This window comes from Salvelinus namaycush, chromosome 3, assembly GCF_016432855.1.
Source record: "Salvelinus namaycush isolate Seneca chromosome 3, SaNama_1.0, whole genome shotgun sequence".
Classification (NCBI taxonomy): domain Eukaryota; kingdom Metazoa; phylum Chordata; class Actinopteri; order Salmoniformes; family Salmonidae; genus Salvelinus; species Salvelinus namaycush.
Window position 1 is genome coordinate 17170283 of NC_052309.1, and position 26306 is coordinate 17196588.

The window sequence follows — 26306 nt, forward strand, 5'->3', positions numbered from 1 at the left end:
TTTCACTTGCTAGTTGAAACTCGGACATTTCCAAATTGCCGAATAATTGAACGCCGCACGTATATAACGACAACCAGTTAGCAAGTAAGACATTTTCAAGTTTTCTAAATCTGACAAGAACATGAGCGCGGCATTATATGGTTGTGTCACGTCCGAAGCGTCATACGTCATCATCACCTGGTATTGTTACGTCAACACGTTGTGTCGAATCGAAGTGCTGCACCAGACAGTGCATATTAATTTCAGGGTTAGCCAACACACCATTTTGAATCTGTGCTCAGAAGCTAGCTAGCTAGCTAGCTTATCGTAGCATTTCCAGTGTGCTAGTAGTGCTGCTAGAGAGAAGAAATCAAGCTCCAGCAATGTCAATGTGGACGGGACTGCACATGACAGCGCGTGCCGCTCATGGAATTCATGTTTCCTCGCGATTTATCCATAAACACACGCGACTCTGCACCCGTTGGTCCCGAAACATCAGCACTGGTAGACCCGTGCAAAATGATTTCTTCAAAGGTGAGATAATCAACTTTTCTTCACTGTTGCTTTTGTGTCCTACCCAGTGGCGATTGTTTGGCATTGTTGGTGGGGCTACAAAAAAATGGTTAGATGCATGCCAGAAAAGCCACAACACAACATTAAACAATACATTAATTGCACTATGACGGTGCCCACAAACTGTTGGGGCTATATAAAGCTGTCCCAACAGCAGTTCCAACATCTTACCACTACTACACCTGGCTTTCAGCGAAATAGTTCATTCAGACTCATTTACTGCCTTTAAAAAAATCATAGCTGACTTGCTTAAACAAATGTGGTTTCTACTGACAATCGAGATGTACAAACGATGGCGTAAGGGGACGATAAGAGGCCACCCGTAATTTCGATTAAGACATTAATGAGCGAGCGACTACAGACGTAGTCAATATAACTTTGTACAGCGATAGAATTCAGAACATGGGCCGTTTTCAGTGTACTCCCTGTACAACAAGTAAGAACCCCAGGATAAATAAAGGGGGCATATAAACAGACAATGAAAGTTCTTATAATATTCAATGATTACATTTCTCTAAAACAGGTTATAGGCTACATGTGCACCACCAAGTTAGAATACCTGCATTGTTTGCTGTTTGGGGTTTTAGGCTGGGTTTCTGTACTGCATTTTGTGACATCAGCTGATGTAAGAAGGGCTTTATAAATAAATGTGATTGAGCAGTAGGTGAAAATAGACCCAAATGCACATTGAACGCAGATTGGGTCTTTGTGTGTCAAAAAATATATTTCATGTAACACTTTGATGCATTAAATAAACTTTTAATTTGACACATCAAATAACACTATTCCATTATAGAATGTTGTGTATGATGAATTTGCATGTGCCAGCACTACTATCAGTAGCACTGTCAAAGCTGTACAAAAAAAGTTGGCAAACAAGCACACACCTGCCACAAAAGATGTTTACAATATTGCGTTGGTGAAAATAGACTAAATTTATTAGTGAGGCACATGGGCTACTGACAGCTTACTACACAACATACACTTTATTACTTTCTTAGCTACAGTATACATATCTCCCTTGCATAGACATTTTTGGACTCACCTTGTGAAGGTGGCGTGGCGGTCCATTGTGGGCAAATTTTGTCATCAGTCTGGCATTCTCTGGATTTATGGTGGGAACTCGGAGGGGGGAAAAAGCCACTCCATTGAATAGCAGGCTAACATTGTTGAATTTGCGATTTCCAACTTGTTGTGTAATCTTTATGTCCAATGGCCAATGAGCACAGATACATTTTATCTATAATTTCTCTTCATATGACAATGATTAAAAAGGATTTGCCAGTAGATTGTTGACTTGATTCATGATGATGACTGCTAGCTAAGACTTTGAAAGTAAGTTGTTGACATCAGTCCAATCAAAGCTACTGTACATATAATGTGATTTGGTGTCATTTTATCTGTGGCCAATGACCTTGAGCCTTCTTGGAAGGGCACTTGTAATATAACTCTGGACCCAAAGGGCTGACATTTTGGATGTCTACCCTTACTAAGGACTTAAACTTGGCAATGACATACAGATCCCATGAGTGACAGAACAGTGAGCCAATCACGGCGCAATGCTCCTATTTTCTGCTGGCTTGCCCCACCACCACAGAAAGCACTGAGCTAGGCTGAAACGCCTGCATTTTGGAGCTGCTTTACTCAAGAAAACAAAAAAAGAGACCATGTGTGTATGCAGCTTTATTAACTGAATGATATATATTTTTTTGCATTGTTTGCAAACTGATATGTGACACATATTAATGCAAAACAGGCAACCCCCCAAAAATTAATAAAATATATATGGGGCTCAAAACAGGAGGGACTCAATGACGGGTTGCCACGGGTCCTACCTAGTTAGCTAACTTACCAAAGTAGTTTATGACATTTCATATTCCTCTATAGAAATTGATGATAAGCTACTACATGCATTTTGATTGTTGAAGTTTTGTGCCGTTCGCTATAATATACTTTTTGTTGACATTGTGTTGAAGTAACTCCCTTACATCATTTTTGTATGGTAAACCCTGTATTTGAAATTATATCTGAAAGGTAAAAAATAACGGTCTGTAACATGTTGAAATTCTTCTTGTAGTTGGTGTGAATGTCATGTATTATCATAAAGTACCGCTGTGGCCAGATATGAGAATTTAAGTCACTTTCGTAGTTACAACCAGATAACTAGAATGACAAATTTAGAGTGCCTTACGTCCTAATAGAAATAACAATATATTTCTCAACACAGATCTCGAGAACCAGTTCAAAGCGTTCAGGGAGAAAGCGGTAGACGCCATGCCTGGCAGTGACTGGACTCCGTTTGAGAAGAACCGCTCACTCCCCCCTGAGAGGGCGGACATCGTGATCGTAGGAGGTGGCGTGGTGGGCTGGTCCATCGCCTATTGGCTGAAGCAGAAAGAGATGATTCGGGACGGGGTGCGGGTGCTGGTGGTTGAGAGGGACCCCACTGTGAGTGGCCTAGGCTGTGTCACGTGACCTCACTCACGTCCACTGAATACATTTGAAGCTCAAGCAATGTTCCATTAATCTCTCCTGTCTCTGTGTGCACTTGTTCACTTCCCTTCACTGGATTTAAAGGAAATTACTGGTATAAGAATATGGTGGAAACTCCCTGTATCCATGCCTCTATCAATCCAATGCTTTTAGATTTGTGGGAAGTAGTAAACAAGTGCACATTTCAGTAGAAAATGACATTATTGAGATGCACCCTCAGGCTTGGGGCTGTCCTAATGGTCTCTGAAACTTTCTTTTCCATATCACCTTTCCTTGATGACCAAGTATAAACGAAGAGACTGGACTCTTAAGTCATCTTAGATCAGATGCTAGTCAAATCATTAAAGGACTGCTACACTAACACAGTAGTGCACGGACTGAATCTAGGTGTTAATCTGTATCTTCTATCTCCCTGTCTCCAGTACTCCCAGGCCTCCACGGTGCTGTCTGCTGGGGGGATTCGACAGCAGTTCTCCTTGCCAGAGAACATCCACCTGTCCATGGCCTCGGCTGACTTCATGAGGAACATCAATGTAGGTCACTGACACTGACCACCAGCTAGTATCAGCCATTAGGTCACTGTGACACCATCTAGTATCAGCCATTATGTCACTGTGACCACCAGCTAGTATCAGCCATTAGGTCACTGTGACCACCAGCTAGTGTCAGCCATTAGGTCACTGACTACCAGCTAGTGTGAGGTTATTTACTCATAATACAGTTGACTATTTCCCTGTCAATATATGGCCAAGCTGCAGTCAACATGTACTATTTGTATCTATTATTGGATCCCCATTAGCTGCTTCCTGAATACACAGACATTTCTTTTTGTTCTTAATTTAAGGTTTGTGTTTTTAAGCATAAGGTTAGGGATAGTTAAACTTTTTTTTTAGGGCGATATTGTGGTACTTCTGTCTTTGCAGCTTGGCATGATAGTGACAACTAATACATTTGTTTATGGCATTCCATAGACCTGTTGAAGTGGGGTTTTTTTTAAATTGTTTGTGTAAAGTGATTGACAGTTTGTTGTGCCTTCTCAGGAACACTTGAGTGTGCTGAATGACGACCCCGTGGACCTGCAGTTTAACCACTCCGGATATCTCTTTCTGGCCAGTGAAAAAGTGGCTCATATCATGGAAGAAAACTACAACACCCAAAGGTAAACACTTGTACCCTACACTTATGCACCATACACACAAATATCCCATCATGCAAATATTTAAATGGACCCTGATGCTGTTTTTTGACAAATGCTATTCATTTTAATTCCAAATCAGATATGCTGGAGCAAAGGTCGCTCTTCTTTCACCCACACAACTAAAGGAGAAATGTCCATGGATCAACACTGATGGAGTAGTGCTGGCTTCATATGGTGAGTACAGATCTTCGTTATTATGAGTGACAGACGAGATAGTAGTACCTGAAATGATTAAGGTGGCATAATCTGGGTCCATGCAACAATAAGACAATGAACATTGTCTTCTTTAAAGCAAATGGAGCATATGCAGTCTTGGTACAATGACTGAGATCCAATAAGCAATATATTCAACATTTCTGAACAGTTGTAATATACACACAGTGGCCAGCTTAATAGGTACATCCAACTAGTACTAGGTCGGATCCCCCTTTGCCTCCAGAACAGCTGTAATTCTTCGGGGCATGGATTCTAGAAGGTGTCGGAAACGTTCAAACTTTGCTCAGTTGTTATCAAGTGACCTAACGTGTGCCAGGAAAACATTCCCCACACCATTATACCACCTCCACCAGCCTGTACCGTTGACAGCAGACAGGTAGGGACTCTGCCATCAGCATGACGCAACAGGAACCGGGATTCGTCAGACCAGGCAATGTTTTTCCACTCCTCAATTGTCCATTGTTGGTGGAGCCGCTTCTTCTTGTTTTTAGCTGATAGGAGTTTATCCCGGGTGTTGGTTGTCTGCTGCTATGGCCCATCTGTGACAAGGACCGACAAGTTGTGCGTTCCCGAGATGCCGTTCTGCACACCACTGTTGTACTTAGCTGTTATTTCCCTGTTAGCTTGCACGATTCTTGCCATTCTCCTTCGACCTCTCATCAACAAGCTGTTTTCGCCCCCACAGGACTGCCGCTGACTGGATGTCAATTGTTTGTCGTGCCATTCTTGGTAAACCCTGGACACTGTCGTGCATGAGAAGCCCAGGAGGCCCGGCTGTTTGAGATACTGGAACCGGTGCGCATGTCACGACGATCAAGCCATGCTCAAAGTTGCTTAGGTCACTCGTGTTGCCCATTCTAACGTTCAATCAAACAGTAACTGAATGCCTCTATCTGCTTTATTTAGCAAACCACGGCCATGTGACTCAGTCTGTAGGAGCGAACCATTTGTGAACGGGGTGGTGTACCTAATAAACTGGCCCCTGAGTGTATAGCCAGTGTGTTGTATGCCCTGTCTTCGTCAATGTATCTCTAAATTCAGTACTGTTACCCAGTTAAGCATGCTTTCAGTGCAGCAGTCCAGTCACATGTCTGTCAAATAATTCACTGATTAACCTTTTACACTCATACCTGTATACTTGTTGAAAATGTCAAATTTGGACACTGATAAGTGCCTAAATTGTAACGCAGTGGGCAGAGCTCAAGGTCTCTGCTTCACAGCTCTGTATGGGTTTTGACTGACAGTCATTCTGAACTTGAGCACTGCCAGCAACAAGAAGTTGCCCCCATGCAAATGTTTTGTCTGAGTGAGGAAATGCTGTAAATTACGAGGACTCTATGTATTTTGAAAGATGAGACGTTGAGGATTATTAAATACCGCTTTGATGTCATACAAGCAAGACAAACACCCAATGAAACACCCAAACACCCAACAGTCCAAATGAAACATTTCCATATCATAAAACTCATGTAATATAGTGTCAACGTTTATGATCACTATGTTTGATGTTCAGTTACAAGATGACATGGCTTTATACCCTGGGTTGTCCTGAACATAATGAGCCTGTTGTATTGTGAAGGAAATTTGCTGCTGACCACGTATTGGAATACACTCATGACTCATTTCTATGGCACCAAAATGATCTGAATTGCCTTGTGAAAGCCTAACGCTATGATTGTGTTTTATAATTTAGCTAGTCATGTTGACAATAGAAAAAGCTTTCTAATGATGCCCACCTGACTCAGATTGGGATTTATAATGGGCTGTTTTTGGACTGCGTAAAAAAAAAAAAAAAAAAATCCAACCGTAATTGTGTAAAAGCAAACAAAACAACCACAAAGGCACAGCTAGGAGACCAACAAAAAGCCCCTTATAGTTTGCTGCGAGAAGTACAGTAAATGTAAAATGCACATCAAATCAAGTGTAATGTTTGGATTCAGTCTTGTCAACTGTTCTCACTTTTAGTCTAACTGTTCCCTTTAAATTGCTAATATGGTTATGCATATGCTTTCCATATTTCTAATGCAAGAAACATTTCAATTTATCCCTATCCATATAGGCCAATTCCCACGAGTGTAAGGGGGTAAGCTACTGGAACACTAGGGAGTATGTATTGCATAACTTTTCCAGTAATGTTGATCTTATCAGTGGAACAATATAATAAAAAATAAAAAAATATTTAACCAGGTAGGCCAGTTGAAAACAAGTTCTCATTTACAACTGCGACCTGGCCAAGATAAAGCAAAGCAGTGCGACAAAAACAACAACAGTTACACAAACATACAGTCAATAACACAATAGAAAAATCTGTATACAGTGTGTGCAAATGAAGTAAGGAGGTAAGGCAATAAATAGGCCATAGTGGCGAAGTAATTACAATTTAGCAATTAACACTGGAGTGATAGATGTGCAGATGAGGATGTGCAAGTAGAAATACTGGGGTGCAAAAGAGCAGGAAAAACAAATATGGGATGAGGTAGGTAGGTGGTTGGATGGGCTATTTACAGATGGGCTGTGTACAGCTGCAGCGATCAGTAAGCTGTTCTGACAGCTGATGTTTATAGTTAGTGAGGAAGATAGTGGGGCAAAAAAGTATTTAGTCAGCCACTAATTGTGCAAGTTCTCCCACTTAAAAAGATGAGAGGCCTGTAATTTTCATCATAGGTACACTTCAACTATGACAGACAAAATGAGGAAAGAAAATCTGGGAAATCACATTGTAGGATTTTTAATGAATTTATTTGCAAATTATGGTGGAAAATAAGTAAGAAGTGGGGGGACTTGGGCCAGTTGCTGCGGGGGGTGCAGAGCTGTTGGTCGGGGTTGGGGTAGTCAAGTGGAAAGCATGGCCAGCCGTAGAGAAATGCTTATTGAAATTCTCGATTATCGTGGATTTATCAGTGGTGACAGTGTTTCCTAGCCTCAGTGCAGTGGGCAGCTGGGAGGAGGTACTCTTATTCTCCATGGACTTTACAGTGTCCCAAAACTTTTTCGAATTAGTGCTGCGGGATGCAAATTTCTTTTTGAAAAAGCTAGCCTTCGCTTTCCTAACTGACTGTGTATATTGGTTCCTGACTTCCCTGAAAAGTTGCATATCGCGGGGACTATTCGATGCTAGTGCAGTACGCCACAGGATGTTTTTGTGCTGGTCAAGGGCAGTCAAGTCTGGAGTGAACAAGGGCTATATCTGTTCTTAGTTCTACATTTTTTGAAAGGGGAATGCTTATTTAAGATGGAGAGGAAAACACTTAAAGGACAACCAGGCATCCTCTACTGATGGGATGAGGTCAATATCCTTTCAGGAAACCCGGGCCAAGTCGATTAGAAAGGCCTGCTCGCCAGAGTGTTTTTGGGAGCATTTGACAGTGATGAGGGGTGGTCGTTTGACCGCGGACCCATAACAGACACAGGCAATGAGGCAGTGATCGCTGAGATCCTTTGTTGAAAACAGCGGAGGTGTATTTAGAGGGCAAGTTGGTCAGGATGATATCTATGAGGGTGCCCATGTTTATGGATTTGGGGTTGTACCTGGTAGGTTCCTTGATAATTTGTGTGAGATTGAGGGCATCTAGCTTAGATTGTAGGACGGTCGGGGTGTTAAGCATATCCCAGTTTAGGTCACCTAACAGTACGAACTCTGAAGATAGATGGGGGGCAATCAATTCACATATGGTGTCCAGGGCACAGCTGGGAGCTGAGGGGGGTCTATAACAAGTGGCAACAGTGATGGACTTTTAAAAGTAGAAGCTCGAACTGTTTGGACATAGACCTGGATATTATGACAGAACTCTGCAAGCTATCTCTACAGTAGATTGCAACTCCGCCCCCTTTTAGCAGTTCTATCTTGATGGAAAATGTTGTAATAGGGGATGGGAATTTGTGGTGGCCTTCCTAAGCCAGGATTCAGACACGGCTAGGATATCAGGGTTGGCGGAGTGTGCTAAAGCAGTGAATAAAGCAAACTTAGGGAGGAGGCTTCTGATGTTAACATGCATGAACCCAATGCTTTTACGGTTACAGAAGTCAACAAATGAGAGCGCCTGGGGACACACAGGGCCTGGGTTAACCTCTACATCACCAGAGGAACAGAGGAGGAGTAGGATGAGGGTACGGCTAAATGCTATAACTGTTCGTCTAGTGCGTTGGGAACAGAGAGCAGATTTCTGGTAGGTTGTGAGTACAGTGGAGGTAAACCTAGGTATTGAGTGACGATGAGAGAGGTTGCATCTCTGGAGGCGCCAGTTAAGCTAGGTGCGGTCTCCGCATGTGTGGGTGGTGGGACAACGGAGGTATCTGAGGCATGTAGAGCAGGACTAGGGGCTCCGCAGTAAAATAAAACAATGAGAGCTACCCTAAACAACAGTATAAAAGGCATATTGACATTAGAGAGAGGCATAAAGCAATCACCGGTGTTGATTGGGAGAGCTAAAACAACAACGGGTAAATGGCGATGAATGGGCAGAGAGCTACACACAGGGCCTGAGTTCGAGGCTGGGGCCGACCGATAAACAAGATCCTGTTAGTGTCCTCACACTGCTCGTGGAAAAAAGCAATCCATCAATAAATTGCAACCTTACAGACACGCCCCATGATTTTGCTGGCTAGAAACAATTAAATGACTTCCTTTCTGGGTTAAGCATAAACTGTCTCTTCTCCCAAATGACCTCTACTTTGACAACGTCACCTCCTCCCTTTGCCCTTTTTACACCCAGGGCTGGAGAACGAGGGCTGGTTCGACCCCTGGATGCTGTTGAACGCTTTCAGACGGAAGGCCATCTCCATGGGGGTCTACCAGTGCTTTGGAGAAGTCACAGGTTTGTGCTTGTGCCAATATCACAGCATTTTGGAACAGACAAGCCATGAACACACTACAGAGCCAAGCTAAACCAATCTATCCAAGCTGTATATTGATGATTTTGGCGATGCTGTGTTTCAGGTTTTAGGTACACCACAAACACAATGACTACTGCAGAAGGAGACAAGGTGGATTTCAGGAGAATCAAATATGCTAATGTAGGGATGACTCCTGATTTGCGCAAGGACATTTTTCACTAAACATTAACTCCAATTCAGTTGCCGTGTTTCCCTTGATCTCCTGTGTTTTGAGGGCAAACTAATTGTGTGCAGATCAGAAACTAATTTCTGAATCAACATCTAAAGATTAACACCCAGATCGTCACTTCAGTTAATCAACACAGGGTTGAATGAAAAAAGTAGGGCAAAACATTTTGCAACAGTAAACATCATCCCCCACGAATGATGCCGGATCTCTCTGGAAAGACACATCATTCACCCAAGTTTGTGACTAATGGACAAACAGAGACTGATCCACAGTCCCCTCCCCCATTTCATCATAGGGGACAACAATCTGTATTTTACAATAATTTGGACACGTTCAAGTAATTCCGCACCATTTCAAAATGCCCCTACTGAACACAACCCAGCTCACAGTAGCTAGGGCCTCTCCACCGTTATGGTCCCTTGCTAATTGTCTGTCCCTGGTGTCTTGAGTAGGTCCAGATGCCCAACAGTCTGGAGTACCAGCCTGTGGAGTGTGCCATCGTGGTGAACGCTGCAGGGGCCCTCTCCGGTAAGGTGGCAGAGATGATGGGCATCGGGCTCGGCCCGAAAGACACCATCGCTGGAATCCCGCTACCCGTGGAGCCCAGGAAAAGGTGCGTTGAATAGAGGACCACCCCCTGATGTACTGCATTTGTCAGAACAAATCATTTACACCATGTTGCTGACAGCTAGCTTTCTTTCAGGCCTTATTGGTATCGGTCATAACGCTGATATAATATTCACAGGCCACTCCGGGGAGAAATGCTAACTGTATTAGGTCTCTGCATATTATGTGTTTGTGGTACTGTCTAATATATCAGTGTATTTGTTGTGGGTCTTCGTCTAGGTTCATCTATGTGGTCCACTGTCCAAACGGGCCAGGGCTGGACACTCCCTTCCTCGTAGACTACTCTGGAGTGTACTTCAGACGAGAGGGGCTGGGAGGAAACTACATTGCTGGGATGTCACCAGAAGAGGTGAGGAAGAGGATTGCCCTATTCCTCTAACTTAATTTTGTAACCCTGAGTCACCTGACGAGGTCGCTTTTCCAAAAATGATCTAGATTCTAAATTAGGGTAACCTCGAATAATGGTTAAATAAACAGCATTCAGTAACCTCAAATGGGAGAAAATGTTTTGAGTCAGAACTCAACCAATTTAGTTTTTGGTTGGGGGATTTCTCCTTTCTCCTGTCTTTGCTCTGAACTCGCCCCAAGAGTCTGGGAAGCGGTCTTCATTATTTGCAACCCCATCAGGAAGAGGAGCCAGAGACCAATAACCTGGAGGTGGACCACCAGTTCTTCCAGAAGATCTGGCCTCATTTGGCCCACCGGGTCCCTGCCTTTGAGTGCCTCAAGGTAAATTGATGTGACATTGCAACCATAAAATTACATAGTAATATGGGTCATAATGGTTGCAACCTTCCTCGCCTCAAACTAGGTTGTGTTCAGTAGGCACCAAATGTTATAAACAGGGGGGGACAATCCATATGCTCTAATTAACTTTACCTTTTCATTGGGAGAGTCAGTTGATAAATCTATTGCTACTGTTTCTGCGTTTGTCCTTTGTGCTGCTTTCGAATTAGCTCCATATCCTTGCCGATAACGTCTATCCCTCAAATTTTAACACTCGTCTCTTTTCACTCCTTTCAGGTGACGAGCGCATGGGCCGGCTTCTACGACTACAACACCTTTGACCAGAACGGCATCGTGGGCATGCACCCGCTGGTCAACAACATGTTCTTTGCCACAGGCTTCAGCGGGCACGGGCTGCAGCACTCGCCGGCAGTGGGTCGCGCCATGGCCGAACTCATCCTGGACGGGGGCTTCAAGACCCTGGACCTGAGCGCCTTCAGCTTCAAACGCATCATGACCAATGAACCCATGTTAGAGAGGAACATTGTCTGAGAGGGAGAGTTAGACATTTTTACGAAGGGAGGAAAGGGGAATGCCATGTCCCATTCTACAGCCTTGTGGGAAATATGGTTTGCCAAAGTTTCTGGTAAGGTGAATGGTGTCCTATTAATTTCTTCACTAAAGTGCATGAGGGAGTAACCGCACATTTCACAAGCTAAATTCAGTGGTCTACCGGTGAGACCAGATGGCAGCGGACTCAGCCAAAGTGCTTTGCACTTGAACACAGTCACCCATCGCTTGGGAGTGCTCAGAACTCCGACCGCAAGAATGGAAAAATGGGATGCGTCAGAAATGCATCTCAGGAACGAGTGAGGGACTTTGTGGGATGAGGAAGAGAAGAGGGTAGAAGAAAGAGCCCTGAATTTAGGATGCCCAATATCTAACCTACTGTACAAAGAATAAGGTACTGACATACAATGCGTTAGCACAATTAGAAAGGGTTTTAGTTGGATATTGGAGTAATTTCCATTCCTCCAATGGTAAACCTGTATTGAATGACTTGATTATGCATCTTTATTTATTTAACCATTTTAACGAGACATGTCACTTTACTCTTGATCACGTAAGCATTCAACTGTATTTGTATTAAAAAAAGTGAAGTCGGAAGTTTACATACACCATAGCCAAATACATTTAAACTCAGTTTTTCACAATTCCTGACATTTAATCCTCGTAAAAATTCCGTCTTAGGTCAGTTAGGATCACCACTTTATTTTAAGAATGTGAAATGTCAGAATAATAGGAGAGTGAATTACTTCAGCTTTTATTTATTTCATCACATTCCCAGTGGGTCAGAAGTTTACATGCACTCAATTAGTATTTGGTAGCGTTGCCTTTTAAATTGTTTAACTTGGGTCAAACATTTCGGGTAGCCTTCCACAATAAGTTCTGTGAATTTTAGCCCATTCCTCCTGACAGAGCTGGTGTAACTGAGTCAGGTTTGTAGGCCTCCTTGCTCGCACATGCTTTTTCAGTTCTTCCCACAAATTTTCTATAGAATTGAGGTCAGGGCTTTGTGATGGCCACTCCAATACCTTGACTTTGTTGTTCTTAAGCCATTTTGCCACAACTTTGGAAGTATGCTTGGGGTCATTGTCCATTTGCAAGACCCATTAGCGACCAAGCTTTAACTTCCTGACTGATGTCTTGAGATGTTGCTTCAATATATCCACATCATTTCCCTGCCTCATGATGCCATCTATTCTGTGAAGTGCACCAGTCCCTCATGCAGCAAAGGACCCCCACAACATGATGCTGCCACTCCCCCTGCTTCACGGTTGGGATGGTGTTCTTTGGCTAGCAAGCCACCCCTTTTTCCTCCAAACATAACGATGGTCATTATGACTAAACAGTTCTGTTTTTGTTTCATCATACTAGAGGACATTTCTCCAAAAAATATGATCTTTGTCCCCATGTGCAGTTGCAAACCGTAGTCTGGCTTTTTTATGGCGGTTTTGGAACAGTGGCTTCTTCCTTGCTCAGCGGCCTTTCAGGTTATGACGATATAGGACTTGTGTTACTGTGGATATAGATAATTCTGTACCTGTTTCCTCCAGCATCTTCACAAGGTCCTTTGCTGTTGTTCTGGGATGGATTTGCACTTTTTCGCACCAAGTACGTTCAACTCTAGGAGACAGAACGCGTCTCCTTCCTGAGCGGTATGACGGCTGCGTGGTCCCATGGTGTTTATACTTGCGTACTATTGTTTGTACAGATGAACGTGGTACCTTCAGGCGTTTGGAAATTGCTCCCAAGGATGAACCAGACTTGTCGAGGTCTACAATTTTTTGTCTGAGGTCTTTGCTAATTTCTTTAGATTTTCCCATGATGTCAAGCAAAGAGGCACTGAGATTGACAGTAGGCCTTGAAATACATCCACAGGTACACCTTCAATTGACTCAAAGGATGTCAATTAGCCTATCAGATGCTTCTAAAGCCATGACAATTTTCTGGAATTTTCCAAGCTGTTTAAAGGCACAGGTAACTTAGTGTATGTAAACTTCTGCCCCACTGGAAATGTAATACAGTGAAATAATCTGTCTAAACAATTGTTGGAAAATTACTTGTCATGCAAAGTAATGTCCTCACCGACTTGCCAAAACTATATTTTGTTAACGAGACATTTGTGGAGCGGTTGAAAAATTTGTTTTAGTGACTCCAACATAAGTGTATGTAAACTTCTGACTTCAACTGCACATGATGCAGTAAAGTGTTTGTATAAAAAAGTTAACGCTTGTGATCAATAGTAAAATGAACTAGTTTAGACACCCATGGCTTCAATTACAAAATCTATGTGCAATGGCATATCAATTTACCTCATTGCCGCCCACCAAAATTAGCCTACATTTAGGCTATTGTTTGTATTTCACACTGTTGGGGTAAAAATGTGTAATGCTTGTATAGATGTCAACCCCAGTTCATGTTATCGTCACCAATCAACTGCATTAGTTAAACGACTACCACCCCCGATTTCTATATGCTAGTTATTCTACCAGCTTATACGAACGGGAAATGGCATTTAGCAGACATTTTTGTAAACCTGAAAAGGACAACTTCTAAATATATTTGTCTGTTTTCACTGCATAATATCCAAATCAGATTTTAGTAACCACCTTGTGGACCTGTTTATAACATAATCATGATGGGTTTGACAAATATCCACTTTGTTAGATCAGCTTTTTGAATGTGCGACAGTGTGCGTCCCATCATCCCCCACGGTCTGCGTCCTATGTATGGTTGTTTTCTTCAGTGTGTGAATCTCCTATGTGATGTGCATTGCTTATTTTACAGGCCAAATTTCACTGCAATTTATTTCATTAATATGTAAAATGACTGCCTTGTTTGAATGTTTAGCCAAAGAGTTTTTATTTTCAGCACATACTGGGGAAAAAGCCCACCAATTCCCATACATTGAAAGTCATAATGTAAATGTGACATGTAAACCGATAGACAAAATGTAACATGGCAGCTTCCACTCAAGCTCTAATTGGAGTAGATGAACACTTCTCCAAAACAATATCATTAACTCTATCATTTCTTCTTCTTTATCAGCATATCCAATACAGATGGCGCTTTGTGTTTTCTACCTTCAAAAGCAAGAGAAAGAGTTAGTCCATTACTATAAATTCAAACCATAGCAAATAGGGGTGTGATGTTTTAAATGAATTTGGGATCGTCAACATTTAGAATTATAATTTTTTGCAAATAATGCTACAACAACTATAAATAGATGACATGCATCTTTCTAATTATTTGCCACTGATAAAGCACTCCGCACCTCACTGTCATTATTAGTTGGGAAAATGGCAGTGAGACATGAAAGCGACAGCAGCTAAGTCTTGTATGGCAATACTTTAGTTAAATGAGAAGGTGATGAAATCCAAACTTTGAGGGGGAATTGAGCTACAGTAGCAGTACTGGTGCAATGCTGAAAGGGAGGCACCGTGAGACCCATCCCGTTGCTGGCAGCAGTGGGATAAGGGACGGAGTGAAAAAAATCTATGATTGCAGCCATTGTCAATGGTAGAGGATGTCTGCTTCAATACCCTAATGGCATATCTAGAACCAGACTACAAGATGCCATGTCGAAAAACCACCACGAACCTGATGGAGAAATTGTACAACGATTGCTCTCAAACACCATTGTTGGACGTCTATGAACACGCTGCAACGAGTCATCATATTGATGAGAAGTGTGACATGAAGTCCCATGTACTGAGAACATGGAGGAGAGGCACAAAGAGAACCTAAAACTGCATTTATACCATCGTTACTGAATGAATGGGGGACAGCAGTAAGGGGAGTGACGTTGGGTAGGTAGCCAGGACTGCGTTGAGATTTTTATATACGCTTTAACGATAAATGGAAGTTTAAACGCTAAGAAAGTGTACATTTGTCACATCCCTAATTGCAAACAATGAGCTCCAATGAATCATTCCATCAAGGATATAGCAGTACATATTTATTATGTTTATTTGGACAAGGAACAGCTAATCTGCAGTCCCTGTCCTAAAAACTGACAATTTGTCCTTTCATCAACAGTAACGTTAGTTGTCAGTACTAGCGATTTAAGTAGTAATTTGTAAGGTATTCAGGGTGATATTCTGACTTGATCCATGTGCACAACTTGGACTTTCGCATATCATTTATTGATATCATTGGGAGATTTGCATGCAAGTTTGAGCATGCAGATCCAAAGTCAGAATATGGCGCTCTGTGTTATCCTATACTATGGTTAAGGTTAGGGGAGGGGAAGCTGATCCTATAGCTGTACCTAGGGGAAACAAACCTTTCTCATTCTTGCTGGGTGACTCATCACTGGAATGTGGGGATCTCTTTGCATAGGCTGCCTTCATCCTCTGGATGTTCTTCTTGCTGATCACCTCGTGCTCCACTATGGGCCGCGGGTAGTCCTTACCTACGATGCACCCTGCTGCCTCCTGGACGCTGCGGGGAGCCTTCCACGGCTCGTAGATGTACTGAGCTGGGTACTTCTTCAAGTGGGGCAGGTATTTCCTACAACACAGATGATTGTGATTGGTTAGAACTCGAAGGGGGGGGGGGGGGTGTCCTTCCTACAATGCACAGGTTCATGAATGGTTGTGGTTAACAATAGATATTGTATCATAAATCGCACTCACAGCGTTAAAATAATTGTTGCAAATGTATGGTCTGTTTACATATTTTAGGGTTACGGTTGGTGTACATTTTTTATAATGACTTTTAGGGTGACTAGAATTCCATTACACTTTGATACACACATGCCTTTTTATTTTTCTGCATAAGTAAAAGCAGGAAATTCATCACCTATGCCTCTACTCTCATTCATTCCAATTAGACTGGTTTTGGATTTCTCCCTGACCAAGATGGCTGCCATTTTTGCCCCATTATAGAACTGAGAGCTTATGACATAGCCCCTTTTAGTAATTGAAAAATATCTATTACCAGTTCAGGATTCAGAATAGAGATTGACCGATTAATCGGAATGGACGATTTAATTAGGGCCGGTTTCAAGTTTTCATAACAATCGGTAATCGGCATTTTTGGACACCGATCATGGACGATTACATTGCACTCCACACGGAGACTGCGTGGCAGGCTGACTACCTGTTATGCGAGTGCAGCAAGAAGCCATGGTAAGGTGCTAGCTAGCATTTAAACGTGTCTTATAAAAAACAATCAATCTTAACATAATCACTAGTTAACTACACATGGTTGATATTACTAGTTTATCTAGCTTGTCCTGTGTTGCATATAATCGATGCGGTGCCTGTTAATTTATCATTGAATCACAGCCTACTTCGCCATAAGGGTGATGTAACAAGCGCATTCGTGAAAAAAGCACTGTTGTTGCACCAATGTGTACTTAACCATCAACAACTTTCTTAAAATCAATACACAAGTATATATTTTTAAACCTGCATATTTAGTTCATATTGCCTGCTAACATGAATTTATTTTAACTCAATTGTCACTTCTCTTGCGTTCTGTTCAACAGAGTCAGGGTATATGCAGCAGTTTGGGCCGCCTGGCTCGTTGCGAACTGTGTGAAGACCATTTCTTCCTAACAAAAACAGCCAACTTCGCCAAACGGGGGATGATTTAACAAAAGCGCATTTGTGAAAAAAGCACAATCGTTGCACCAATGTACCTAACCATAAACATCAATGCCTTTCTTAAAATCAATACACAGAAGTATATATTTTTAGACCTGCATATTTAGTTAAAAGAAATTCATGTTAGCAGGCAATATTAAACTAGGGAAAATGTGTCACTTCTCTTGCGTTCATTGCACGCAGAGTCGGGGTATATGGAACAGTTTGAGCCGCCTGGCTCGTTGCGAACTAATTTGCCAGAATTCTACGTAATTAGGACAGCATTAAAGGTTGTGCAATGTAACAGCAATATTTAAACTTAGGGATGCCACCCGTTAGATAAAATACGTAACGGTTCTGTATTTCACTGAAAGAATAAACATTTTGTTTTCGAGATGATAGTTTCCGAATTTGACCATATGAATGACCTAAGGCTCGTATTTGTGTGTTATTATATTATAATTAAGTCTATGATTTGATAGAGCAGTCTGACTGAGCGGTGGTAGGCAGCAGCAGGCTCGTAAGCATTCATTCAAACAGCACTTTACTGCGTTTGCCAGCAGCTCTTCGCTGTGCTTCAAGCATTGCGCTGTTTATGACTTCAAGCCTATCAACTCCCGAGATTAGGGTGGCAATACTAAAGTACCTATTAGAACATCCAATAGTCAAAGGTATATGAAATACAAATGGTATAGAGAGAAGTAGTCCTATAATAACTACAACCTAAAACTTCTTACCTGGGAATATTTAAGAGTCATGTTAAAAGGAACCACCAGCTTTCATATGTTCTCATGTTCTGAGCAAGGAACTTAAACGTTAGCTTTTATTTACATGGCACATATTGCACTTTTACTTTCTTCTCCAACACTTAGTTTTGCATTAATTGAACCAAATTGAACATGTTTAATTATTTGAGACTAAATTGATTTTATTGATGTATTATATTAAGTTAAAATGGTGTTCATTCAGTATTGTCATTATTACAAATATAAATAACTCGGCCGATTAATCGGTATCCGCTTTTTTTGGTCCTCCAATAATCGGTATCGGCATTAAATCATAATCGGTCGACCTCTAATTCAGATCAACACATTTATTTGTGTGACAGCAAAACAATTGGATGCTATGGTATTACAAGGTAATAAATCTTAACATTCTGGCTTTGGTAAGGGTTAATGTTCTTACTTGATGTAGTCTCCGTTTTTGTCCGTTTTCTTCCCAAAGGCGATGGGCGAGTAGACCCTGAAGAACTGGTGAAAGAAAGTACTAGCAGAGAGCCACTGCCAGTTCCCAGCATTCAGGGACCAGTCTCCATCCAATAAGAGTTCCTCAAATACCTGTGAGGCAAACAAGGTCCAATGAGAATCAACTCAATAATACAGTGGTCAGAACTAAGTTCATCTAAATATTCTGAAATGGTGTCAAAACCTTGTATCAGGCCTATTGATTCCAACGTTTTCAGATCAATGCATTCAAAAGAGGATGAGAGAAAAATACTACTTTCAAGTATTGAGTTGCTCCTCTAATCTCAGCATTTAGCCTCATTCTGTGACTCCTTACCAAACATTACCATTTTGATTTGGTTATTGTGCTTTTCATTAGACTTATGAGGAATGGTTGAGCATATATAGGGATTGTGCCCCGAATGGCACCCTATACCCTACTCAGTTACTGGCCCAACGCTCTTAACCGCTAGGCAAGGGAATAGGAGACTACTTCATTTATGGCAAACTCTGAAAATGGTTGTCTAACAATGATCAACAACCAACTTGACAGAGCTTGAAAAATATTTTTTTTTAAGAATAATGGGAAAATGTTGCACAATCCAGGTGTCCAAAGCTATTAGACTTACCCAGAAAGACTCACAGCTGTAATCGCTGCCAAAGGTGCTTCTGCAAAGCATTGATTCAGGAGTGTGAATACTTATGTAAATTAGATATCTGTATTTATTTTCAATAAATGTTTTTTTTAAAGTTATTTATCATTATGGCATAGTGTGTGTAGATGGGTGAGTATCATTAACCCATTTAAAATTCAGTCTGTAACAAAATGTGGAAAAGTCAAGGGGTATGAATACTTTTTGAAGGCACTGTATCTGTTGTATGGTGAACTTGGGTTTCAATATTTATGTGTAAATCTGGCTTTAATTGCCCGTGCTTACCCAGCCACTGCTGTCACTGAATTGCACCTAATAGCCTACAGTAAGTTTCAAACTCTACAAAACATGTCTGCCAAATACTTCGACCATAATCTCTTATTGTCTGATGTTGATCATTAGAGAATGATATGAACTGTTGAAATGACAATTATCAATTGAAAGTTAAAACCATTTGAGACGCACACTAGTAACATGTTGATTGCCAGTAAAAACTACAGTTAAAGCTTTCAGACGGCAGTGTGAACTTTAAAACAAATTATTAAATTAATTTTCTATATATTATTAATATTTCACTGTAATAACCTTGTCCTTACAGAGCATAACAAAGAGAGAGTACTTGAGTTGGATGGTTGTGCTGAGATTAATGGATGGGGCAGGAGCCAGGTTTAAAAATCGATCCTCTATGGAGCAGGACTAATCGTGTCACTTTATTCCATTAAACCATTCAACTCAATACAAGACACACGAGAGAGAAAAGTCCCTCAGCTTGAAAAGTTGGAGTGGTAGTACTAAGATGTAACAGACTAGGCACAAATTGGCTCTCTTAGTGAGACAGGATAACTTCTGCAAGGTTTCATGTTCTGAATTATAATTATGATGTAAGCAATGCATGATTGTTGAAAAGCTCTTGTTTGAGCAGAACATCTGACGGCATGGCCATCAGGCCCTAACTGTAGATACACTTCGGTTTCACAAAGGTTCTTAGACTGTACAGTACATAGTCCTACTCACTGTGGTTTCTTCTTCTATGCAAATTAGACTCCAGAAGAGAGAAATGCTGTATTTCATAGACAAATGATACCATCTAACTCATTATTGGAATAATTATTTGCGGTACACTGTGTTTTCAACAACCACAGTGGACAATATGATCAATATTTCATATGGCCTATCATCATTTCAGACCAAGTGACCTACAGTAACGATGAATGAATTAAAGATGGATGAAGAATGTGTTGCCCTTGGTGATACATTTCAATTACAGTAGCTGGATATGTATGACACTTACTGCAGTGCCAGGCCATTCATGTCACCAAACAGGAAGTGAATGATTATATCCATGAACATGAATATTATTTAAAGATGGAATGGATGTGGTGGTTTCACCATTAAGGATTCCAGCTTTAATGTTCAGGATTGACTAATGGCAATGATTGGTGGGCTAGGCTGGGACATTCAACTAGATCATCCATGCTCTGCAGTGAGGACCTTGTCAATAAAGGGGTCAGACTTGTTGATCAATCTTTTTAAATGTCATTACACACCTTGAACATTGTAAATGTACTAACAGCAATAAGAGTAGATAGTCTTTTTTTTTTTTTCTTGTGAGGTATTGTATTTGCCTCAGTGAAAAGCATTTTAAATGACCAGATGTCTTGTATTTACAGCATACATAATGGGGGTTCAATTATTATTTATTGTACTATTGCAGTACAGTTGTGATGACTAAAGCCATGCTAAAGAATAATGCAGCTAAAACCCACTTGGGGTTATATCCCGTAGAGGTCAATAAATAACAATAATCCATAACGGCAAGTTATGGTAGTCCATACCCTCTGGCCCTCCTCCCAGCTGATCCAAAGGTCTCCTCTGGTCAGGAAGCAGGCCACGGCGTGCCGGGCCAGGTGGTGGATCCAGCCCTCTTGCCTCAGCTGGGTCATGATGGCATCGATGAAGGGGAAACCAGTCCTGGCCTGCAGAGCAACACACGCAAACATTGAGTGGATTGATAAACAACAATGTCATGCTTTACTATAGCATCAGATTAAGTGAAATTCTATTCTTCAGAGGTTTATGGTCTGGTTCCCAGACACAGATTGAACCTATTCCCCTGGACTAAAAAGCATGATCACTGGAAAATCTCCATTATTTGCTTTTTAGTCTAGGAGTAGACTTAATCTCTGACTGGAAAACTGTCCCGATGTGTTAGGAGCTCTACAGGCCTACCTCTGCCCATGCAGCCAGATACTCAGAGTTGCTGTCCCAGTCCACCTGTGTACACACCGGGTTTCCCTCCATCTTGTCAAAGTTGGGGATGCCCAGGCCGGCTGTGTAGAAGAACTCTCTCCACAGCAGCTGGCCATGCAGCGAGACGGGAGGCTGGGAGTGCTTCTTCTACAAATCCCACACAGGTAAGACGTCAGACATCACTTTCCATTTTCCACAATATGACTTCCCATTCTTGTACATGACCAAACTCTGCAAAATACTTACCCATCAATGGAAGTTGATTGATAGGCTTGAAGAGACTCACCCCTTGGTAGACGTCGGTTAGACTCCACCAGAAGGTGCGTACTGACAGGCAGCCAAATGTCATATAAGGGCTGAGGACGGTGGTGCTGGGGCTCAGGGAGTTTGGGGACGTCTGTGGTTTCTCAAAGTCACACACCCATTCCTGGTTGACACCAAATTACAAAAATAAATTAAACAAGGAATTACATTTAACCAACTCCCCCATTGACATCAATGAATGATTGATACGTCTAAATACTGACCAATGTGTTAGAAGGAAGAAAAAAAAAAATTCAACTTCCACTTCCACCCACTTGTCATTGCTCATCTACCAGTAATCAAGATGTGTGCCAAAAGACATGAGTACCTTTCTCTCCATGTGTTGGTCCAGTCTCCGCATAGCCTCTTGCTCTCCACCGGGGAACAGCTCCTCAGTCAAAGACTCTGGATCCTGATACAACTTCTCTAACGTGGAGATGCCATAGTTTTCCTCATGTTTCTCTGAGCACGGAGTCTTTACATCTAGTTGAATGTGAGGAAGAAAGGAAGAAAAGTTAGGCCAATTCCCACAAGTTTAAAGGGTTATCTGTATAGGGCTAAAAAAATGTATGTTTCTTACAGAAATCTGAAAATAATTTGCATAAGCATGGTAACAATTGAAAGGGAAGAGTTTGGAGATCATGGGGAAATGATTAGACCAAAGTAGATGACAACAGTTGACCTAATACAAGACTGAATCCAAACATTACACTGTTGATTTTATGTGCATTTTACATTTAATGTACTTTTCACCACATTTGTTGATAACGAAATCTGAAATACTCTGGATACATTCAGTAACATGATAAAAATATTCCTTGAAAATGTGGGGTAGGTGCAACATAACAAAAATAATTACACAGGTTTGAGTGAGGATGAACTGGTGTCCCCAAGTGGCCACACACCTCTCCAAAGTGTAAACAGTTCCTAAGTCATTTCAATGCACTTTTATGACTCAAAGAAGTCTTCAACTATAACGTTTTTATTTATTTAGCTCTCCTAGCTGTGCCGTTGAGGAACTAGAGCAAGTATACTTGTAGTTAACACAACCCTGTATCCCCGCTATATCACACAATTACTGTTGTTTACACAATCCAAAAAAAGCCCATTATAAATTGCAATCTGGATCAGGTGGGCATCATTTGAAAGCTTGTTCTAATGCCATTATGACTAGCTAAGTTATAAAAGGCTTTCACAAGGAAATTCTTAGAAACCGATCATAATTTGTGCGCATTGAAAGGAGTCGAGTGCATGTTCCCGCAGCACATTTTCTTCACAATAGACAAACAGGCTCATTCTGTTCAGAACAACCCAGGGTATTTTTTTCCTTTATTTAACTAGGCAAGTCCAAGAACAAATTCTTATTTTCAATGACAGCCTAGGAACAGTGGGTTAACTGCCTTGTTCAGGGGCAGAACGACAGATTTTTACCTTGTCAGCTCGGGGATTCAACCTTTCGGTTACTAGTCCAACGCTCTAACCACTAGGCTATGACACCATGTCATCTTGTAACTATACATCAAACAGATCATAATTGTTGACACTGTATATGACATGAGCTTTATGATATGGAAATGTGAAGTGCACATTTGGACTTGCTTGTATGACATCAAAGCGGTATTTAATATAATCCTCAAGGTCATCTTTCAAAATACATAGAGTCCTCTTAGTTACAGCATTTCCCTCACTCAGACAAACACAAATGAGCAAATGTTGCCCAATTAGCGGGAAGGATGGGGGCAACTTCTTGTCGCTTATCAGTGCCCAAATCTGTAATTTTCAACCCTTATACACTCTTCCTCACAAAGTTAAAAGCATTGGATTGGTTTTGGCCTAAGCATGGGCTAGAGGAAGTTTCCACCATATTTCTTACACATTTTAAATCCATGAAGGGAAGTGAACAAGTGCACGCTTAGGTCGTAAAGGTAGAGAATCGGGACATGGCAAATATATTGACATGGGAGAACCATTCCAAAAGACCTTTCGGTCTTACCCTTCATGTCATCACTCGTTGGAGCGGGGATAGGCCTTTTGGGGGGACCGATACTACTGACAAGGGTCTGCAGCCGATTGTAAGTCAGGGGAGCCTTTCCGTTGTTCTCTTCAATTATCCTACAAGAATGACAGGGCAGGGATACAGATCATTAGTGCTGCATCCAAGATAGTCTTGCAACTTGAGTGATGGTGTTCATTTGATGTAATCAGACATTTTTCAATTAAGACAGTGTCATCATGCATTTCTTTCTAAGATGTCTGTCTCCATATAAAAATAATCACATTTCATTTGATTCTTATTGTGCTTCATCAATTTCTAAGTTAGCAATAAGCTTTCTCTGCACCGAGTATACACTCGTTAAGGATCGCTCACCTGTCTATGTTGTAGAGTGTGTGGGAGACTTTGTAGATGATTTCTACTCCATGCGCTTCAGCTAACCGGACCACCTCCTTGTCCCGGCGGAGGCTGAAGGGCTCTGTGTCATACTCATACGTCAACCGCGTCACCTTCCACTTCTGGAACAGCTTAGGAAAGACCTCCTCTGGATTACCTCTCACCACAAACAGCCTAGAGAGTGGAGACCCCACCAGCACTTTTTAGTTCACTAACTGTCGATTTTTGAGAAGCACACAACAATAGAATACCAGTAGGGATCCATCTGGGATCGCCACACAACAAACAGCCAAGAAGAGACACCATATCTAATTTCTTTATCCACCCCTTACATTAACTAACCAAAACAATACATGCATCTTTATTGATCCATTACCAAAAAAAAACATTGTTTTGCTTCAACAGTACACAGTCCCATCAACACAACATATCCACTAAGCAACTGAAATAGCATTGGACATAATGCTTTTGAGTTGTCCTTTTATTCCTACCTAGAATTGAGTTTCCTCAGGCTGCAATCCAAGTCTTTAAGGGCTCCTATGAGGAACTTCCATCGGTTGATGCCAATGTTGACGTTGTTGGGGGCACAGGGGTCCAGAACAAACACAGGGTAGATCTCCTTGCAGTCCCGCAATGCAGCCACAAGTGCTGGATTGTCGTGCAGTCGGAGCCCCTTGCGGAACCAGTGAATGCAAGTATGAGCCATGCCTGTTTGGTGACCTACCTTTTAAGAATAAACGAATCAAGGAGGCAGGATTGTTATATTCAAGCTCTGCTCCAGTGGTTCCCTCTCAGTCCTTACATGGCTGTCAGAAGTAGGTCTAAAGTGAAGGGGAGTAGTGTAGCCTGGACATTTATGGCAGTTGGTAGTCCTATAATTCTGTTACTTTCAATATCTTGATGGGATGTAATGGACTTCAAAAGGTAAACACTGTGTCCAGCATAGGTTACCTATCTAGGCTTTAAAATCTTTTAACAAAAGTAGTTTACTGAATGTCTCTGTATGGGTTCGATTATGCCTACATAGTTTCTATTGTAAACGAATTGAGATACAATTGATCGGTTTTAACATTTCAATTTTCTCATGTAAACAAATGGCACAACAGTCTGTTTTCAAATAACTATTTTGTGTCTTTGAAACTAGTTTTAAAAACTAGACTTACCTTTATACAGTCTTGCCTGCACCAGTAGAAAATATTGACTATTTGTTTTGTAATCAATCGTAAAGAGTTACAAAACCCAACACAACACGTGTTACCCGTGAGCAGCCAATCAGAAGGATGTCTAATAAATGGATGCTGTTTCTGGCCAATAAGATCATTGAGACAGTCCATGTTGTGTGGTGCACTGCCAAGCTGTGTAGTTGCTACTTCTCCATTAGATGGCGCCGTTGCAGCTACATAGCAGCGAGCCATTGCAATACGAAATTGACAATGCATAAGGTGAACGAAATGTTAAGAAAGTGCGCACTTCTGGAGAATGGTAGAAAATCGGAAGCAGACCTTATAAATTGACTCAGTGATAGGGCCTTAACTCAAGTGTTTACTGCTAAACATCCCATGGTCCCCAAAGAGCCATCCTCTGTCTAGTTCTGGGACTTTATTTTTATTTAATGTTTTTACTAACAACAAATCAATACAAGAAGTACATGTGGGAACACAAGTATATATAAATAATATACAAAGAACAATTGGGCTAGGGGGTACAAGATCACATTACACAAGGACCTTAAGGGAGATACATACACTTAGAATTCTAACAGCTTTTTTGTTAGTAGAGTATTTAATTGTCTTAAAATATAGTTCAATTTGTTTTTGTAAGGTAAGAAAATGTGGTGTTTTGTTTGTAAATTTACATTTGTGAATATGAAATTTGGCCAAAAGAATAATTAAATTAATTACATACAATAGTTTCAGCTTACTTCTATTGTAGGTAAAGAATTCAAGCAGTACATCTCTCCACAATAGTGTAAAATCTTCATAAATGTGTTCAATTATAAATCTACTAATGTCTTGCCACAGTTTCCTTACATGAATACAATGCCAAAAAAGATGCAACACCGTTTCTGGGTGGTCATTAGGTACAATTTGAGTTTATGTTTTCCTTAAACTTCTTTATATAGTGGTTGGCAGGATAATATTGATGAACAATTTTAAAGGAAACTTCCTTAATTTAGTTAACAAGTAGGTATGTGTGTGGTAACATCCAAACTTTTTTCAAACAGATATTATCAATCAAACCAGTTCAATAAGGCATGACATCCTGCTGAAACAAGGTTCATATCGTTCTGTTGTTGAATGGACCAAAAGAGAAACAAATCTTTCCTACTGATGAGTCAACAGGGTGAATGGAAGGTAGGCTCTGAGGGTCAGGTCTTGACACATTCCTGAATAATAAAGCAACACCTGAGGGAATGGCATCTAAAACAATTGCAAAATATTTAGGTGTTACAGGGACCT

General features: G+C 41.2%; 2 protein-coding genes across 4 annotated transcripts; one reads left to right on the forward strand and one right to left on the reverse strand.

Annotated features, from left to right (window-relative positions):
- The first annotated feature begins 216 nt into the window (after positions 1–216).
- Positions 217–12118, forward strand: foxred1 (FAD-dependent oxidoreductase domain containing 1). The gene is made up of 11 exons (XM_038989838.1): positions 217–513; positions 2780–3000; positions 3468–3578; positions 4086–4204; positions 4323–4417; positions 9172–9273; positions 9396–9472; positions 9974–10134; positions 10368–10497; positions 10776–10877; positions 11172–12118. The coding sequence occupies exons 1-11, from the start codon at positions 363–365 to the stop codon at positions 11424–11426; spliced, it is 1524 nt and encodes a 507-aa protein (XP_038845766.1). The 5' UTR covers positions 217–362; the 3' UTR covers positions 11427–12118.
- A 2160-nt stretch (positions 12119–14278) lies between these two features.
- Positions 14279–25090, reverse strand: cry5 (cryptochrome circadian regulator 5). Of its 3 annotated transcripts, none has more exons than XM_038989837.1 (11): positions 25011–25090; positions 24339–24571; positions 23827–24021; positions 23452–23570; positions 21787–21941; positions 21442–21582; positions 21135–21302; positions 20741–20881; positions 18215–18366; positions 15853–15950; positions 14279–14521 (listed from the first exon to the last, which is right to left on the reverse strand). In XM_038989837.1, the coding sequence occupies exons 2-11, from the start codon at positions 24551–24553 to the stop codon at positions 14466–14468; spliced, it is 1440 nt and encodes a 479-aa protein (XP_038845765.1). In that variant the 5' UTR covers positions 24554–24571; positions 25011–25090; the 3' UTR covers positions 14279–14465. The 3 variants fall into 3 exon arrangements, with proteins under 3 accessions (XP_038845765.1, XP_038845764.1, XP_038845763.1); XM_038989836.1 differs by having other exon boundaries at positions 15724–15950; XM_038989835.1 differs by having other exon boundaries at positions 14279–15950.
- Positions 25091–26306: the final 1216 nt, after the last annotated feature.

What these genes read in the sequence shown, in the direction of transcription:
- foxred1 (XM_038989838.1), top strand. Translation starts at nt 363, where the DNA reads ATGTCAATGTGGACGGGACTGCACATGACAGCGCGTGCCGCTCATGGA. An exon ending in AGTAGTGCTGGCTTCATATG is followed by an intron (nt 4,418 to 9,171) that starts GTGAGTACAGAT and finishes TTTTACACCCAG; the next exon opens with GGCTGGAGAACGAGGGCTGG. An exon ending in CTGCCTTTGAGTGCCTCAAG is followed by an intron (nt 10,878 to 11,171) that starts GTAAATTGATGT and finishes CACTCCTTTCAG; the next exon opens with GTGACGAGCGCATGGGCCGG.
- cry5 (XM_038989835.1), bottom strand. Translation starts at nt 24,553, where the DNA reads ATGGCTCATACTTGCATTCACTGGTTCCGCAAGGGGCTCCGACTGCAC. An exon ending in CTGAGGAAACTCAATTCTAG is followed by an intron (nt 24,022 to 24,338) that starts GTAGGAATAAAA and finishes TCCACTCTCTAG; the next exon opens with GCTGTTTGTGGTGAGAGGTA. An exon ending in GCTGGGAGGAGGGCCAGAGG is followed by an intron (nt 18,367 to 20,740) that starts GTATGGACTACC and finishes TTTGCCTCACAG; the next exon opens with GTATTTGAGGAACTCTTATT.